This window comes from Phocoena sinus, chromosome 10 (genome assembly GCF_008692025.1).
Source record: "Phocoena sinus isolate mPhoSin1 chromosome 10, mPhoSin1.pri, whole genome shotgun sequence".
NCBI classification, from domain to species: Eukaryota; Metazoa; Chordata; class Mammalia; order Artiodactyla; family Phocoenidae; genus Phocoena; species Phocoena sinus.
The window spans coordinates 18,217,932-18,236,149 of record NC_045772.1 but is presented as its reverse complement, the minus strand read 5'-3'; the positions used below and the strand labels follow the sequence as shown (position 1 = coordinate 18,236,149).

The 18,218-nt window shown below is 40.3% G+C and overlaps 1 protein-coding gene across 1 annotated transcript; it reads left to right on the top strand.

Annotated features, from left to right (window-relative positions):
- Nucleotides 1-434: 434 nt before the first annotated feature.
- HSP90B1 (heat shock protein 90 beta family member 1) lies at nt 435-17,716 on the top strand. Its single transcript, XM_032645119.1, is given in 20 exon segments — nt 435-606; nt 1,612-1,714; nt 2,418-2,488; nt 2,491-2,558; nt 3,123-3,174; nt 3,177-3,238; nt 4,590-4,921; nt 8,868-8,979; nt 9,206-9,328; nt 10,631-10,747; nt 12,481-12,618; nt 12,704-12,781; nt 12,916-12,981; nt 13,451-13,720; nt 13,994-14,239; nt 14,759-14,895; nt 16,217-16,295; nt 16,387-16,542; nt 16,805-16,927; nt 17,419-17,716. Coding segments are annotated over 20 exon segments (2,412 nt in total). The 5' UTR covers nt 435-557; the 3' UTR covers nt 17,449-17,716.
- The last annotated feature ends 502 nt before the right edge of the window (nt 17,717-18,218 follow it).

Below are 18,218 nucleotides of genomic sequence, written 5' to 3'. Positions count from 1 at the left end.
TCCCAACGTGACCCCACGCAGGGACAAGGAAACGTGAAAAACGCGTTGCCATGGCTACCGCTTCTCCTGGTCACGGAGTAAGCGCGCTCAGGATCCGGAAGTGGTTCCGCGGACCTCTCCGCAAGGAGGATGTGTTCTGTGCTGAAGTTCATTGGAGGGTTTCCCTTAGAGACCAGAGCAACACAGGCAAAGGGGCGGTCCCGCGTGAGAGGGGCCCGCGGAACAGTTGATGGAGAAAAGGAGCCAGGACTGACCAATCGGAAGGAGCCACGCTTCGGGCATTGGACACCGCACCTGGACAGCTCCGATTGGTGCACTGCGGTCCCCCCCCACGAGTCCCCATTGGGTACAGGTGGTGCGTGGTACGGCACGATTGGTGGATTCGTGTTTCCCGTCCCCCGCCCTCGAGAAGTGGGGGTGAAAAGCGGCCCGACCTGCTTGGGGGTAGTGGGCGGATCGCAAGGCTTGAGGTGTGAGGATCGAAGCCTGGCGTGGTGGGGGGGTGCGGAGGCGGCTCCTGCGATCAAAGGGGACTTGAGACTCACCAGCCGTGCGCCATGAGGGCCCTGTGGGTGCTGGGCCTCTGCTGCGTCCTGCTGACCTTCGGTGAGTGATCCTGGAGGAGCGGGCCCCCCTGGACGCCCCCCCTCCTCAGCGCGGCCTCTTCTCGAAGGTTCTGGGGGCGTTGAGCCCGGAGGGTGATTACAGGGCCTGTGCTTGCTCTGTTGGGGTGTCCATTACTTTTCCTCGAAAGAGGCTCAGGGGATTTCGTTTACTCTCTCCTTCCTCTGGAAAGGTAAAAGGAGAACGGAGTCGTTTAATCCCTTATACATCTCCTAGTATCCGCTCCTAGAGGCTCAGCCTCCTCGCGGTGGGCCTCCCTCGGGCTCGTGCCCCCCTCCCCGCCGTCCCCCGGAGCATTGTGTGTGTGCCCTTTCCGGAGGAGTTTTGTCAGATGCCGCAACCTTTGGCCATCAGAGTTTGAGGACCCCCCCCGCCCCAGGCTTCCACGCCTCGCCAACGCGAGTTTCCTTTCTTAGCCGCTGGGCTGTGGAGCGTGAGGCCCGCGGGCAGCGAACCGGCAGTGTCAGCGTGTTTGACTGACTTTTGCTCGAGCTCCTTAACATCTTAAAATCTCTAAACGTCTCTTCGCTTTCTCAGGCTCCTGAGCCCTTCAGTTCCCTCGCTAGAGGTTGCAGAAATCCTTATCGTGTTCTGCCTTGTGGTATTGAAGGCCTAAGTTTTGGCATGGTCAGTTTGGAGGCCTAGTCTCGGCCTGCGGGCAACACGTGTGAATGTAGAAGGGGCCTGGAATCGAATCTGCTAAACAGTATTTATAAAGGATCCCAGGGCCGCCCTTTAGAAGTGATGGCTGCCTCCGTATTTCAAAATCTCCTGGGAGACCTCAGTATCTGAACTTACATAAGAAATACGCTTACGTGGGTTTACATTGGATATTTAAACCAGTGGATCCATTCTTCCATCGCCCCCTCCCGTATTTGCCAAGTGAATTTTGCAACCACTACACTGGCCCTGTTTGATCTTGTTTCTTCTGAGAAGTACATGAAGCAACGATGTTTAAGAGTTTTCTGGTGTTAAATCTGCCATCAGGGTCTGTCCAGGCTGACGATGAAGTGGATGTGGATGGGACAGTGGAAGAAGATCTGGGTAAAAGTAGAGAAGGCTCAAGGACAGATGATGAAGTAGTACAGAGGTTTGTGTTCTTCTGAAACTATACAGATAACCCGCTGGGAACTTGGAATACAGTAGCTTTTTTGTATCTCTTCTCAAAAGATCCAGATGAAGTTTAATACTCTGAATTTAAATAGAGAAAATGTTAGGGGTAGCAAGTGTGTGCATACATAGTAGTATCTCCTAACTTTGCCACTAAGAAGAATGACTGGTCAAAATGAGATGAATTCCCTTGAAAACTATTTTGATAACTCTGTTTCAGAATGCTAGCACTATAGTCTTCCTAAGACCTTAGAAAAGGCTTTTCCTTTGGTTTTATACCCGGTGTGTACACTTAGTAATTTTAAAAGGAATTCTGTCAGTTGAGCAATGTTTGATTCGGCTTCTTAGGACTTAAACTTTTGTAGACCCTTAGAAGCCAAAGTTTCCCAGGCAGAGGGTTCCCTGAGGGAACATAAATGAGTGTGACTTTGCTTTTTAGGAGAGGGAAGTTGGGTTTATTTTTCTGACAATGTTTAACACAGAGTATTTCCAACTTGCTGTTAAAGGTAATGTACTACTGTGATAAAATAATAATGAGATGGTAGGCTAGTAATGTAAAGGTTTGCATCTTAGCCTTTTAACCATTAAGACATCCTGAAGAGATCACTCTGCTCTCATCACAGATCCTATATTTTGGAGGGAATTAAGTAATGCAGTATTAGTTGATCAAATTTATTTCTTAGAGAGGAAGAAGCTATTCAGTTGGATGGATTAAATGCATCCCAGATAAGAGAACTTAGAGAGAAATCAGAAAAGTTGCCTTCCAAGCCGAAGTTAACAGAATGATGAAACTTATCATCAATTCATTGTATAAAAATAAAGAGGTAAGCAACATGTGGTTATGATAATGTTGTTTGTTTCCGTATGGTAGCTAACTTGTTAACTTTCATAGTGAATGTGCTGACATAGCAATTCCAAGCAAGTAGTTGGCAGAGTTTAAAAACCCAGTATGTACAAGAATCACTACTAGATACCTATTTGTGTGTGTTTGGGGGGAGGGAGAGGGTTGCTAAACATTTTCCTTTTTTTTTTTTTTCCCTTTCCCCTCCAACTGTTTTCGTGGCCTGCTAAATAGTTGTGAGTCTTACGTTCAGTCATAACAAACTAAGCCTCGAGTATTGCATACAGAAAGATCATTAGGAGGAAAAATAGAGTATCAGCTACGCTCAGCAGTTCAGGTGTTCCTTGTAGTAGCTACAGCCTTTGTGTAGAGAGCTGTGCCTCCTTTCACCAGGAGAGTAACGCCACCTCTGTACCATAGAAGTCTAGTCCTTGAAGAGTGCTTTTTCAGAGTAAAGAGTAGAAATAAAATGAGTTTGCCATTAAATTTAATGTCTCGTGTATCTTGAGGCTAATCTAAGTGTGTATTAAATCTGGCTTCCATTTAGATTTTCCTGAGAGAACTGATTTCGAACGCTTCTGATGCTTTAGATAAGATAAGGCTATATCATTGACTGATGAAAATGCTCTTGCTGGAAATGAGGAATTAACGGTTAAAATTAAGGTAAGCTTAGAACAATTTTCTTTTTAACTACAAAGAATTCTTAGAGATAGAGAATGCGTATCAGTCAAGATAGGCTAGGTTAGGAGCAATAACAATTCCCAAGTGTCGGGGACTTTAATCAGGGCTCAGCCAAATATGGCCTGTGGGTCAAATCTGACCTGCTGCCTGTTTTTATTTTTATATATATATTTTTAACATATTTTATTTTTTTCTTTGGCTGCGTTGGGTCTTTGTTGCTGTGTGAGGGCTTTCTCTAGTTGCAGTGAGCAGGGGTCTACTCTTCGTTGAGATGCACAGGCTTCTCCTTGTGGTGGCTTCTCTTGTTGCGGAGCGTGGGCTCTAGGTGTGTGGGCTTCAGTAGTTGTGGAGCGAGGGCTCAGTAGTTGTGGCGCACGGGCTTAGTTGCTCCGCGGCATGTGGGATCTTCCCGGACCAGGGCTCGAACCGGTGTCCCCTGCATTGACAGGTGGATTCTTAACCACTGCGCCACCAGGGAAGTCCTGCTTTTATAAATAATGTTTTTGGAACACAGCCATGCCCGTTTGTGTATTATCTGTGACTGCTTTTGACAGAGACCGTATGGTCCACAAAGCCTAAAATACTCTCTGGCCCTTTTCCAGAAAAAGTTTGCCAACCCCTGGCTTAAATCATCAATCATGGCTGCCTATGGCCTTTGCTTTGCATCATCTCTATGACACAGGCTGATTGAGCAGCCACCATCTGAAGTGTAGCTGGTTGCCACGGTGCAGAGAAAGCTTGGAGGGTCTCGCATCAATTAAAGGCTCCAGCCTGAAAGCCACACTCCTGACTCCCACTTGCAACTCCTTGGCAGAGCTAGTCACATGGCCTTATCCAACCATAAGTGGAGGAAGTATATTCCTACTGTATTTCTGGAAGGCAGAGAGCTGGGAATGTTTAGTGAAGAACATTGGTCACCACAGATTCCAAAGACAGAAGTCATTCAAGTTTTGAATCCTTTTAATTTCTATCAAAGAAATAGGTGAAACATAGAATTTTATTTTTCTTGAATTTTTTTTTCCTAAATAGCTTGCTTCATTTAGGTCTGTCTCTGCCCTTTGACATTTAGACCAGTCCTTGCCCTCTTTATATGGATACTTTACCAAATACACTGAACTTAAAATTACTCTCTATAAAGATGCTTGTGCTTAAGATGTACGCTTTTTGAAAAGGCCATAAAATACTATATGGAGGAAAATATCTCAGTTTTGTTTTCTCTATTGAAATTGATGTGGTCCAAAGCTGGTAGTTTCTCAATATATAGCTCAGTATTTCCTTTTTATATCATGAGTATTGAGCAAGTATAACTGTTTTGTTCTTGTCTTGGTTTTAGTGTGACAAGGAGAAGAACCTGCTCCATGTCACAGATACTGGTGTAGGAATGACCCGGGAAGAGTTGGTTAAAAACCTTGGTACCATAGCCAAATCTGGGACGAGCGAGTTTTTAAACAAAATGACTGAGGCACAAGAAGATGGCCAGTCAACTTCAGAACTGATTGGCCAGTTTGGTGTCGGTTTCTATTCTGCCTTCCTTGTAGCAGATAAAGTTATTGTCACGTCGAAACACAACAACGACACCCAGCACATCTGGGAGTCCGACTCCAATGAATTTTCCGTAATTGCTGACCCCAGAGGAAACACGCTAGGACGGGGAACGACAATTACGTGAGTATTACTAATTCCTAATGAGAATTAATAGTCGTAACGAGGATGTTGATTCTCCAGTTCTGGCTCTGAGCAAACGGCTTATTCTGGGCCTTAATTTCTTTGCCTATAAAAATGAGGAACTTGAACAGTTTTCACCACTTGAAGTATTCTGAGGCCTTGCTAAGGGCCGGACCCAGAGTTATGGTGGCTGCTGTCTGTGGAGGGCTTGAAGGAGGAAGGGTTAGCTCTTCAGGGAGAAGGCAGATCGGAGGCCTCAGAAACAAGTGGCTTGTCCAGGTTTTCCAGGTAAGCAGGACTTAGAAAAGTGGTGTCAGTCTGTGGAGCATCATGGATAATGGCGGTGGCACGGCGTGTTTACAAGATTCAAGGAATTCCTTTCAGGTGGTGGCAGTTACTGATGGAATTTCTGATGAACTTTGTTAAAGTTTTCTGAAGGTGGTATGGAGGATGGCAGGACTGGATGAGAAGAGACTCTTGGGGTTGCCTGGGTAATGGTTGAAAACATGCCAAGACAGTAGCCAGGGTTGGGGGCGGGTTGGAGAGCACAGGAACAGATAAAGGACTTGAAGAGAGTTAAGAAAGTTCTTTGGAAGAAAACGTCTCGTTCGAGGATAGTTACTAGTTATTGAATTTGATATGGAATTCATTTTAAGCCAGTACCTATTGTTGGTGTCGATGAGACATATCTTATGCCCAGTATCTCCTGGTGCTTGCAGCACTGTGAAGTGTGAAGCAGACAGACGACAGGGCAGCTTTCTGCCTTTTGTTTTTTTCTCCATCTTAGAGATAAAGAAATTCCAATTTAGAGGTCAATTGACTTGCCCAGTTCTGCCAAGTGAAAATGTGCCTACAGTCTTGATTTTTTTCTTAATTCAGTTTAAAATTTTCTCAACATTAAGGATTTTTAAATATTCAGGTAGGAAACAAGCATACATCTATCATTTCAACCAATTTTCTTCATCCCAGAAGACATTTCCTATTTTCATTGTCAGAGATTTTCCTTTCATGAAACTAGACAACTGCATTTTAGTATTTTTACTAATTTACTGTTCTAAATTTACCTTCTCCTGCCTTTCACATCTCCTGATCTCTTTAGGAGACATCCCTAATAGTTATACCCCAGGACCCTCTCTGTTAGGTGGTAGGAGAATACAGGTAAATCGCATCTTTTAACTAGAAAGAGAAAATGATGTCCCAAGAGGTGCTAATGTCTTAGGTTGCCAAGAGACAGGTGAGACATCTAGATGGACGCTCCATGTGAGCAAACATTTTGTTAATACTCCATTCCCAGAGCCTAACGCATGACTAGCAGGTATTGGTATGAATGAATAAGGGTCATCAGGATGGTTTCCTACGGTAGCATGGATGGTTGATCAGTAAATGAAATTTTACAACAGGTTCTCCTTTCCTTGGCAAAATTACCTTTTTTCTTTAAGCCCTCCTTCCCAACCATTCACTTAACAGATATCCATTTGAGTGCCTGTTACCTGCTAGGGTTTAGGGCTACAGTGGAGAATAAGACAGTTGCTGTCCCTACTTTCACGTGGCTCATTCGACTAAGGAAGAAAAAACATGAGATAATTTCAGAGTAGCAAATGCCAGAAAGGAAGTTAAGGGATACCTCCCTTATCAGAAGGTCTTTCTGAAATGGTAATAAACTAGGTTCAGATATTCTAGGCAGCAAGCACAGCATGTTGGAAGTTCCAGAGGCAAGAGGCCCATTTGAGGAACTGAAAGTCTAGAATGGCCAAAGGGAAAAGGAGAGCAAAGGCAAGGAAGCGACAAGGTTAGGATCCTGCCCTGCATACATATGACTTCATCTTATATTTGACTAATAAAGTAGAAACCATCTGACAATTCAATTTCCTCCCTACTCCTGTCTGTGCCCCTAAATTAGCCACCACTGTACCCTTATGAGAGATTTAGTGAGGATTAAATGAGATCATGAAATTAGCATCCTGTAAATGCTGTAAAAATTGCCTCTGTCCCTCCTACTACCATGAGGGAGTATTCTACATTTCTCCCTAAAGCTAGTCTCTGCTTCTCATCTGTTGTCTCTCACGCCACCTCCTCAGAGACTAAGCATAAATTGATGCCTACCGTGTCTTTTCAAGTCAGCCTTTCCTGAACACCTTCCTCTTTCCCATCAAAGTGTAAACGTATTGAAGTCTCTGGGAAAAGGAACAAAGGCAGGTGGGGCCATGCCCCATGCAGCTGTCAGGCATGCACTCTCTTTTTCTCCCCCATCTACTGTTGAGCTTCTCAAAAAAGCATACTTGCCTTTGTTGCTACTTCACCTTCTGTTCACAACTCAGCCTACTGTGTTTTGACTTTATCCACCATCTTTCCATTGAAATAAGTCACCAGTAATCCTTGTTGCTAAATCCAGTGGATTCAGGGTTATTTTAGTTGGTATGGCTCCCAGCAATGGGTTCTTTTTTTTGTAGTTTTTCTCTTGTGTTTTCTATAGAATTTGCATTCCACTGCTCATACCGTAAAACAATCCATTCAGTACCTAGCTTCATCTTTTTAAACTTTCCGTTGCCTAAATGTTGATATTCTCTTTCTTCAAAAGTTGTTTCAGCCCTTTCCGTTATCCCGTGTCCCGCATGCAGTCTGAACCACTGTCTTGGATCCAGGTTCCAGCTCCTCCTCAGGGTTCTCTAATCTATATTCTTAGTCCAGATCAGAAGTCAGCAAACTTTTTCTTAAAGGATCAGCTAGTAAATATTTTAAGCTCGTGGACTATAGGATCTGTCACATGTCACAACTTTCCTATTCTAGTTTGAAAGCAGCCATAGACAATATAGGATGAGGTTGTATCCCAATAAAATTTCTTAATGGGTGCCAGCCAGAGTTTGCCAACCCCTGGTCTAGATCTCTCTACGGGGCCCTGGACTCTTATGTCTAATTGCCTCTTAAATACCTCTAACTAAGATGTCTAACCATCAGCTTCAATTTGCATCCGAAAGTGATGCAACTCTCCACTAACCCCGGATCACTAATGTGTATGCTCCAAGACCAGAGATTTAGTCCCCTCACTAGGCTGTGTCATCATGTGCTGTCTACTTGTTGGCAGGTGCTACTAAACTATAAGCTTTTTGAGGCAGGGAGAGAACCATGGATACATTGCCCATATTTATTGGGAGCACAAACATCACGACTACCTGCTGTGTTTGAGAGTACGTTGTGATTATTATTCTTGGTGGATGGAGGAGGTGTTTGCAGAAGGGGTAGTAAGGAAGAAGAGGAAGCAGTGCTACAATTTTTGATATTGTAATTATCTAAGCCAGTGCTGTCCAGTAGAACTTTCTGTGATAGAAATGTTCTATCACTGCTCTGTCCAATATGGTAGCCACTACCTACATGTGACCATTGGAATGTGGCAATATAACTAAAGAACTGATTTTAACTTTTATGTAAATAGTCACGTGACAGGTGGTTACTGTTTTCTTGTCTAATGCAATGTAAACAATAGTTCAGATTAATTTTCTAGCTTTTTTTAAGGAACATGTTTTTATTAGGGGTTAACTACAATAATCACTTGATTTCTAGGGTTGCTATCAGAGTGCATAAGATTCTACTTTTCTCCAGAATATTGCAGTGATTTCCCACCTTCAGCTAACTTAAGATTTCTGTTCTTCAAATGAAAAACATCCAGCACGTTGAGAAGGTTGAGAACATTTTCATTTTTTTACTTGGAACTAAGAATATTTTCCACCTGAGGGAGTGCAAGAAAGTTCTTCCTTTACCATACCCATATTAGGTATATTTAGCTCACAAACCTTTATCGGTGATGAGAGTTCTTAACATGGATAACGGGGACATTGTTGGTTATACAAAGAATTGCTGGCTATTATAGTCATATGAGTATTTAGACAAATTTATAATCAGATCTTTTAAACCATCATGTCTTTCTCTAAACGTCTTACTTTCTTTGCAGCCTTGTTTTAAAAGAAGAAGCATCTGATTACCTTGAACTGGATACAATTAAAAGTCTCGTGAAAAAATATTCACAGTTCATAAACTTTCCTATTTATGTATGGAGCAGCAAGGTAAATCTGTAGGAATACAATTTATGTGTATTACCTTGGCACATATTCGAATATTTAACACTGAAAGAATGAACGTTAAATATGGTTCTTTCAATACAGGATACTCTCAGTGTTTTCTTACTGAAGATCGACTTTTTCAGCTGTAATTTTGTTTCATATCCTATAGATGAAATCAGAATTATTAAACAAATGAGTTCAACCGTAATTCTACTTTCTACTTCAACAGACTGAAACTGTTGAGGAACCCATGGAAGAAGAAGAAGCAGCAAAAGAAGAAAAAGAAGAATCTGATGATGAAGCTGCAGTAGAAGAAGAAGAAGAAGAAGAAAAGAAACCAAAAACTAAAAAAGTAAGTCTGGTTCATCTTCCTACTTAAAATATTGTTTAGGTTATAAAGTACCAAACCCATAGAAAAAGAGATCAGATTTGTTGTTGCCGGGGGTGGGGGGGTTGTTGGAAGAAGGTACAGACTTCCAGTTATAAGGTCAGTAAGTACTAGGGATGTCGTGTACAGCATGACAAGTAGAGCTAACGCTGCTCTATGGTATATAGGAAAGGTAAGAGTAAATCCTGAGAGTTCTCATTATAAGGAGAAACTTTTCTTTCTTTGGTCCGTTTTTTTTAAGTGTTGTTTATTCTTTTATTCTCATCTATATGAGATGATGGATGTTAACTTATTGTGGTGATCATTTCACAATATGTGTAATTCAACCTTTATGCTGTATGCCTAAAACTCATGCAGTGATGTGTATCAATTATATCTTGATAAAACCAGGGAGAGGGGAGAACTAAGGTAAAAAATATTGTTTAGCTTATGTTAGAAAAAACAGATGCAGGAAAAAAAAAACAAAACACAGAAACCCAAATATGCACAGACCGATTTGAGGGTAAGCTTCAGTTCTTAATGGTCTTCTTTTTCAAGGAGTGAGTCCCTAGGCCCAGCTTTTAAAACCAAACTCTGTGTGTGTGCGCGCGCGCGCGCTCTCTCTCTCTCTCTCTCTCTCTTTCTCTCTCTCTGTCTCAGAAAGTTTTAAGTAGCAAATGCAGATCATTTTTATGAAGAGTTCTCTGACTTCCATATATTGCCCAGGACTGAAGGCTTATGACATGTTTTGAATTTTAAAAGCTTAAGAAGCTTTTTTGCATCTTCTTTTGTCATGTAGATATCAACTATAAAATTAGTTCTCTGGTCTGCTTAGGTAGTAGAGTAGGTAGAAGTAATGATGGTGGATTTTGAGAAATGTTTATTGTAAGATGTTGGATTTCTATAAGTCATGAAATAGAAATACATAAGATGTATATCCTTCTAAACTCAAAACAGGTATTTTTATGAAATAACATTTTAGCTAGTTAAAAGTAACTGAAAAAAAAAAAAAAAAGTAACTGAAAAAACCTTAATTGGATTGTTATCAATTATAATGAATAACCATTTGTCTTTGTTGTATTATAACAGTCTTAAGTGTTGACAGAAGTACTTTAAAAAAATTTTTTTGATCCAGTTGGCAAGAACCATACTACAGTATAGGTACCCTTTGATGCTTCCTATATTAATACTTTTTTGAAATGTTCTAAAGCTGTGGTTACTGTAGTATAACTATTGATACTACTGGTATATCTGCTAGGAGAGACTAATCAAATACTGTAACTTCAGGTTGAAAAAACTGTCTGGGATTGGGAACTTATGAATGATATCAAACCGATATGGCAGAGACCATCGAAAGAAGTGGAGGAGGATGAATACAAAGCTTTCTACAAATCATTTTCAAAGGTAAATGTTATTTTAGAATAATGTGATAATGAAACATTACTAAATCAAAAATATGTTTAAAAATAGTTTTATAATTATTTGAACACAACTGGTTTCCTTTTTAATCCTGTGTATTTTATATTATGCATTAAAAAAATTTTACTCTGGGGCTTCCCTGCTGGCGTAGCGGTTGAGAGGCCGCCTGCCAGTGCAGGGGACACGGGTTTGTGCCCCAGTCCGGGAAGATCCCACATGCCGCAGAGCGGCTGGGCCCGTGAGCCATGGCCGCTGAGCCTGGGTGTCCGGAGCCTGTGCTCCGCAATGGGAGAGGCCACAACAGTGAGAGGCCCACGTACTGCAAAAAAAAAAAAAATTTTTTTACTCAGAAGGAATCTGTAGGCTTCACCAAATTGCCAAGTGGTCTGTGCTACAAAAAAGATTTAGAACTGCCTACTAGGTACATGCTTGATTTCTACTACAGAACCTGTAAGACCTAAAACCATGTTATTGAATGACTTTTAACATAATATTGAAGAGCTTATTTACAACATCAAACATTTCTTTTGAGGTCATATGCCTAGGAATAATTACTAAATCTATTTCCTTGCCAATGTTTTGTTTTCTTTTACTGATCATTTCTTGTAACTCTTAGAATCCAAAACTAGCATTGACTAAAATTGTTTCAAGTTAACGTCTCCTCAAACATCTTGCACAAAAGCGAACAGTTTAATGGACTTAGCACAGCTAGAGAAAACTTAATTATTCTGTGATTGTATTTGTTCTTTGCTCTATTCCATCTGCTGATTCGTTACTTAACCTTTGTTTTCCTTACCTTAACATCCAACCATCCTTTCAGCTTTACTTCCAAAAACTTTCCCTTGGTTCTGCCTCTACTTTCATTCCCGTGAACTCGAAAGTCCTAGTGCATATGTAAAGGTACTTTCGTCTCAAGCAGCTATATTAGAAATATGTGAGCAGTGTGTGATTTTAAGTCTTTTAGAGGCTACATTTTTTTATAGTTGAAACAGGTGAAGTTAACTTTTAATAATATATTTTATTTAACCCAATATACCCAACAGTGTTATTTCAACAGGTGATCAGTATAAAAAATTGAGTTGTTTCCTTTTTGGTTTTTTTGTTTGGTTGGTTATTTTGTGAGGTGTGTGTTTGTACCATGTTGTCAAAGTCTGGTGTGTGTTTTACACTAACCAGCACATCTCAGTGTGGACTAGATACATTTCAAGTGTCCAGTAGCCATATGTGGGTACGGTAATGTATAATGCAGGAAATTTCTGTCCTTATGCTTTATAGCTATTTACATACCTCTTTTTATCCACTGCTGTTCCAAATTTCATGGAAGAATCCTGTTCCTGAGTACTTTTTTGGTTGAACAGTACACTCATGAAATGTTGTATATTATTTTGTCATTTAGGCAGGGCGGTGGTTTTCCTGTCCTGTTCTCTTACATGTGTGGAACCTAGACTCATCCATCCTTCCCCAGGCTTAGGCGATAGAGTGATATTATTGACAGTCATCATCAGAACAACCATGTACAGCCAGCTAGAAGTGCAATCTTAATTGTTTCTTCTTCCCTCCTTGCCCCCCACCTTCACTTTTTTGGTAAGGGTACTTTTTTGTTAGTTAAATGTTAAACTGAATGTGTACGACATAATAAATCGCTTTTTCCTGTGCCTTTTGAATCGCAAACCGCTTTTTCCTGTGCCTTTTGAATGACTAAGATACCAACTTTCTAGGAAAGCGATGACCCCATGGCATATATCCACTTTACTGCTGAAGGGGAAGTTACCTTCAAGTCAATTTTATTTGTACCCACATCTGCGCCACGTGGTCTGTTTGATGAATATGGATCTAAGAAGAGCGATTACATTAAGGTGGGTTTTTTTAATGGTATAAACTGAGTTTAAAATTTCAAAGTATGATTTCCAGAAAGTCACCTATTTTTTGGTTTCTGCTTAGCTGTATGTGCGCCGAGTATTCATCACAGACGACTTCCATGATATGATGCCCAAATACCTGAATTTTGTCAAGGGTGTGGTAAGTATCTGGGGATTAATGGGGGAAGAGGGGATTAGAGTGGGAGTCTGGAAGTGGCGTTTTCTTTGGGTTGGTTGGTTTTATTTTTTTCGAGTGTTTTTATTGCTAACTGGACTTTCTTTTGCCACCTGAAGGTGGACTCAGATGATCTCCCCTTGAATGTTTCCCGTGAGACTCTTCAGCAACATAAACTGCTTAAGGTGAGTGTCTCTGGGAAGAGACCGGCCGCCTTGCTCTTTGGTCGGGCCTCAGAGAACAAGACTCCATTAGTGGAGTTCCCAGGTTTTGAGACTAGTCCTTGGCTTTTCAGATAAAGAACTTAATTTTACTCTGGAATGATCAAATCCTGAGAATCTGATTGTTTTTCCCCCAACATTTTATAATAAAAAATTTTCAAACATACAGAAAAGTTGAAAGAGCAGCGAATACCCATATATGCCCACTACCTGGTCTTAAAGTTAGAATATAAACATTAAAACAATCTTGTGACTGTTTCCAGGGACAACTTAGTTTCTGCTCCATCTGACATAGGAGTACTCACCATTCCCTGCCCCTTGATAAATACCAGCATCTGTATCTTTCACCACTACTCCCCTGCTCCCTTACGTATTGTATGTTCTCAAAAGTTTGCGATGAGCTTTTGTAAAGTTACTCTTTAATTTTGTTTAGGTGATTAGAAAGAAACTTGTCCGTAAAACCCTGGACATGATCAAGAAGATTGCTGATGAGAAATACAATGATACTTTTTGGAAAGAATTTGGTACCAACATCAAGCTTGGTGTGATAGAAGACCACTCAAATCGAACACGTCTTGCTAAACTGCTTAGATTCCAGTCTTCTTACCATCCAAGTGACATTACTAGTCTAGACCAGTATGTGGAAAGAATGAAGGAGAAGCAAGACAAAATCTACTTCATGGCTGGGTCCAGCAGAAAAGAGGTGAGGTGAACTTGAACTGGTCCTGGTATGTAGCTGGGCATTTATAGCCAACTCTTGAGGGGAAAAAAAAAGGAAAACTTACTTAAATTATAAACTGAAGTGGTTATGAGGCCTGTCAGTCACTGATAGGAAGAAAGTCATTTATATTCTCTGCACCTCTTAGTTCTCCACCTGTAAAATGGGGTTGCTGGTATTACATAAATGTACCTACTAGGATGAAAAAATATACCAAGGCCAGGCTTGGAAATTTTTGTTACTTTCTTAATTTTGTAGGCTGAATCTTCTCCATTTGTTGAGCGACTCCTGAAAAAGGGATACGAAGTGATTTATCTCACAGAACCTGTGGACGAATACTGCATTCAGGCTCTTCCTGAGTTCGACGGGAAGAGGTTCCAGAATGTTGCCAAGGAAGGAGTGAAGTTTGATGAAAGTGAGAAAAGTAAGGAGAGTCGTGAAGCAATTGAGAAAGAATTTGAGCCTCTGCTCAATTGGATGAAAGATAAAGCCCTCAAGGACAAGGTATTCTAGAAATTAGAAATTGAAAATTCTAGCATCTTCATTTGAAAAAATGTGTTGTGTCAGCAAATTAAACTTTGCAGCTGGTACTTTTGTAACCATTAAAAGTTGTACAGAACAACATTTAATATTGTAGTGAAGTTATTGGGAGGTTGAGCTTAAAATTTATGAACTACAAAGAATTGAAAGGATAAGTGTTATCCTGTGGGTGGGTATTTTTCTTCCCTTTGTAATTGAAAGTTTTCCATAGTTTAATACTGTTTTTGTAATAGCTTAAATTTTTACCGATTAAACTTAAGTAAGTTTTAAATGCTTTTAAAAGTTGATGTTTAAGTATTTATGACTGAAAAGTTCAGATTATTAAATGACAGTTTCCTAAAGATCTGAATGAGAGGTACTTTTCTGATCTGCCTCCGTTTATGATCTTAAGCGATGAGCCCTTAAGGAGTTGAAATGCAATTACTTCACGACCTTACCTGTTGATATTTATATATCTCTAACTTTTGGTTTCCTTATCCTAAGATTGAAAAGGCTGTGGTCTCTCAGCGCCTGACAGAGTCCCCATGTGCTCTTGTGGCCAGCCAGTACGGATGGTCTGGCAACATGGAGAGAATCATGAAAGCCCAAGCATACCAGACCGGCAAGGACATCTCTACAAAGTAAGCATCCTCAGGGAAGTCCTGCCGAGGCATTAGCTCTTGTACAGCCGTCCTTTAGAAGATAATGGCAGCTTCTATACAAAGAACTGAGGTGTTTTAAGTGTCTGTTGTATATTAGATAAGTTTACAAAGGGATTAGATTGCTACATTAGATTGCTAAAGAAAAGGTCTTGAAGTTGTGATTTATTTTATAGTATTTTATCTACAGATGGAAATTTTCTTAATCTGTTACACATAATGTCTTTTGGCATTAGATTATATGCTTGGCCTGGTATCTGGACTTCTTTTACAGTTTTAGATAATAGTTACAGATGAAGTTAATGACACTTATATTTCTTAAAGGAGTTAAATGCTTTTAATCACCCCCCTTTCACCCCCAACAAGTATGCTCCACAAAATAAAGGGTAGAGGGTGCACAAGTTAACGAGTATTTGAACTCAAGGGCCAAGTACTGGAGGTACACTGGGTCTTTGGTACCCTTTATTTTCAAGAAATATGTATTTCGAGTTTTTAATATTACAACAATAGCTTTGAAAATGACTTCTTCCTTGCTTTTATTCTCTTCTACTTGGAATATCTTCTTATTAGCTACCTAATCATCATACTTTTTTTCCCCAGGCCTAGCTTAAGGATTCTTCTCCTAAGTGTAATTTCCATTGTCACAATCCCCAAACTCCATTTAAAAATATATCTATAATTCGTAATTAGCGTGACTCACCAATGTGTAATATTTATAAAATAAATTGTGACATTCAGACTAGTCAGGATGACAAATCATAGTCCTCTAAGGCTTGCATGTATGATAGGTTATACCAGGATGTAGGGAGAGGGGCTTCACCCTGTCCTCGGCATGCAGCTATAGGAGGGAGAACAGTCACAGGGGATGGTAGGATGCTAATGACGATGAAGGTATACTCAGAGGCATTGCAGCTGACTCCAGAGAAAAGAAGCAGTTTTTCTTAGAACCATATAGGGTGAGGCATCGTGGAGAAGGTGTTAACTTGAGCAGCACCCACAGGCTGTTCTGTTCCAGAACTCTGGGGAGACACAGATGCAGTTAAGATAGTGAATACATTAAGAGGGGTGAACAGGACATTAAATCAGTTCATCCACTCAACAAAGGCACTTGGGATTCATCAGTAAATGAGAGTTCATTATTGTACTCTTTCATCTAACCACACACATAGAAAGCATGATGTAACAATATATAAGCATGTCGATTTTTCAAAAAGTTGTTCTCTGTAATTATGTGAGTTAGTAATAGAGTGTGGGAAATGCATGGACCCTAAAATTCGATGTTTGTTTTTTTACTTTGTAACAGTTATTATGCCAGCCAGAAGAAAACATTTGAAATTAACCCCAGACACCCACTGATCAGAGACATGCTTCGACGAGTTAAGGTGAGCAGTATCATAGCCATACTCCTTTGTCTTTTAATTTGACTACTTTGGACCCTTTAATATTAATCAGGTGTGGCTTCTTCCATTTCAGGAAGATGAAGGTGACAAAACAGTTTCAGATCTTGCTGTGGTTTTGTTTGAAACAGCAACACTGCGGTCAGGATATCTTTTACCAGACACTAAAGCATATGGAGATAGAATAGAAAGAATGCTTCGCCTCAGCTTAAACATTGACCCTGATGCAAAGGTTTGAAGTAATTTATTGAATGTTTGAATCCCCGGTGTCACGCACAATGCTAGAAATTAATGAGAAGCTCCCCCCCTTTTACATCCTTTTTTTGTCTGTCTCCCTTTGTTAGCTTGACTGTTAACTCTAATTAGAGGATTGACTCTACAGTTCTGAATAAACCGGAGTGAGGTTAATTATGATCTTATACATTTAAGTGAGCAAAGTGAAAATAGATCCAAGGTGTTCAGTGCATTAATGGGCTCATAAATGTTCCCCTTAGGTGGAAGAAGAACCAGAAGAAGAACCTGAAGAAACAACAGAGGATACCGCAGAGGACACAGAGCAAGACAACGACGAAGAAATGGATGCAGGAGCGGATGAGGAGGAACAAGAAACAGCAAAGGTAGAACAAACCAAGAATGGGACTTGCATTTTCAGTTCTTGCAAAGCTAAGACTGTTACAGAAGTCAAGAAATAAATAGTCATCTAATTATCAAATTCAAAAGCTGGAGCAAATCCCTTTTTTATTTAAAGTGTGTACTTTGATCTTCCCACTTCCTTTATTCCCTTAGGTTAGCCATCCATTCTTGAGATGTTATTAAGCAGATCGTTCCTTAGCCCATGGTGCTGCTGTATTCTTTGCCACTTGCTTCTGCCTTAACTCTAGCAACATTAGGCTATTTTAAATTTTTGACTGTTTGTGTTCAGGGACTGTTGATCTTGTTGTTGGGCTCTAAGTTATTTTTCAGATTAGCAAGGTGAGGTTCTAGCCTACAGCTCACGTTAATGGATAGGCTGGGTCCATTTCAATTGTTTTTTCCATACATGAACCTTCTGTGAGCTAAGGTTTGTTGTGCTGGTTTTTAATGTCTTCTGATTTTTCTGTTTTCACAGAAATCTACAGCTGAGAAAGATGAGCTGTAAATTACACTGTCGCCGTTTGGATCCCGTGTGGAGAAGGAGTGTGAAATTTCAGTCATTTCTTTTGGGAGAGAATTGTTGTGGATGCTCCCCCCAGCCCCCTTCTCCCCCGCACTGTCAAATGTTGGGATTTTGGGTCACAGGAAGAAGTGGGTTTTTTAGTTGAATTTTTTTTTAACATTCCTCATGAATGTAAATTTGTACTATTTAACTGACTATTGGTGTAAAATCTTGTCATGTGTATAAAAATAAAAAAGATCCCAAACATTCAGTGTCTTGCCTGTCTTTTCATAATTCATCGATTTTTTTCCTTCCAGTTTTATTGTGATGTAATTGACATACAGCACTGTATGAGTTTAAAGTGTGCAGCACAGTGACTTACGTACATCAGGAAGTGATCACAATAAGTAGTGAACATTCATCGTCTCATATAGATACAAAATAAAGGAAAAATATTTTTTAGATCATGTGTCTTGGGTTTTCTTCCTTTCAAAAATAATTCATATTTACTAAAGACAAGTGGTTTTTTTAAATTATCTTTAAAAACCACCCATAGAAAGAAGACATACTCTTCCTTACAGAAGAATTCCAAATAATACATGTAGAAGCTCCCCTTTCTAGGAAGTGGAGCTTAATCCTTTTCTTTTTCAGTGTGGGCTGGATTTAATGACTGTCTTCCGGAGTATGGAAAGCAGAAAGCAGTAACTTTCTATAGAGAAACTTGGCAAGTGCTACCTTAATAACCAAGTGCTCAAGGTTCATATCACCAGGGA